General features: G+C 41.2%; 1 protein-coding gene across 1 annotated transcript in view; it reads left to right on the plus strand.

Annotated features, from left to right (window-relative positions):
• tead1a (TEA domain family member 1a) overlaps positions 1-1,094 on the plus strand; it is a 24,909-nt gene that overhangs the window by 13,664 nt on the left and 10,151 nt on the right. Inside the window, exons 4-6 of the mRNA XM_035664789.1 lie at positions 57-106; positions 747-808; positions 1,072-1,076. Coding sequence (XP_035520682.1) covers positions 57-106; positions 747-808; positions 1,072-1,076 — 117 coding nt within the window. The remainder of the gene's footprint in view (positions 1-56; positions 107-746; positions 809-1,071; positions 1,077-1,094) is intronic.

Genomic DNA, 1,094 nt, shown 5'->3' on the forward strand with positions numbered 1-1,094 from the left:
ACACACACACACACAGTCCAGTATATTAATGTGTGTGTTTGTGTGTTTCTTTTCAGCTGTGGCAGGGGATGATTCCTGGAGGACAGTCCAGCTCCACCACAGAAGAGTGAGACACACTTATCTTATAGACTCATATCTAACTAATCTAACTTTCCTGGTAGCGGCTAAGCTAGCTAGTGATCACTTTACACCAAGAGGGAAGGACCAATTGGTTCCAGGTTAAAATTGTGTCAACATAATGTATACAATTGTTTTTGGTACTGTCAGTTGGTCTCTGCCACGTTAATGAACTCCTTTGCAAACTACGCAAGTCATAAAAGACAGCAAGAAATGCTGTCAATTGGCCAGTTCAGCAAAAATCTCTGAGTATCACCCAATCTGACACAATGATGAAGGCCATGTGCAGATACAAATCTTGCGGACATATCTTGTGATTTCTGTAACTTCCATTTTTCTTTTCACATGGCTTGTGTGGATCATTGAACTTCAAGTTCAAACCCTTTATGTTTCATTGCCAGCTGCTGTTACATGACTATATGATGATGATAATGGTAGTTAAAGGGTGGTATAGCTTTTACTGAACTCAGAGACACTCTTGACATCTGTGCTCCTGTTACTGTTCATACAAGACACAGAACAAAATTCCTTTCTGTATAATGTAGGTACAATGTGACTGTCCCTACTGTGTCTCTTCTTCTTTCAGCCTTTTTAATGCTCTCCTTTCTGTCTATCTGTGTCTCTCTCAGCATCAAGCCGTTCTCTCAGCAAGCCTACACTGTGCAGACAGCAGGGACCACCACAATCTCAGGTGAGAGGGACCATGGTACAATTATCTCCTTTCTGTAAAGTGAACAGGTGGTCCTCTCTCCTGCCATTGAGGCCACTGGCTCTCTACAGGGTGGTTTTTCACTCGGTCTGGGAACCCGGGTCCTGAGGTTTCTCTTGTGAAGAGGTCAAAGAGAGACAAAGGTGTCTTCTTACAGTGTCTACTCTAAAAATTTTACATTTAACTGAAATTAAAAAAACATTTTTGCTAAGAAATTGGTATATCCTTGGTTTGTTCCCTTAAAGGTGCAGTAGGTAACTTTTATAAA

The sequence above is a fragment of the Morone saxatilis genome, unplaced genomic scaffold (assembly GCF_004916995.1).
Source record: "Morone saxatilis isolate NCDOM2014 unplaced genomic scaffold, NCSU_SB_2.0 Contig2, whole genome shotgun sequence".
NCBI classification, from domain to species: Eukaryota; Metazoa; Chordata; class Actinopteri; family Moronidae; genus Morone; species Morone saxatilis.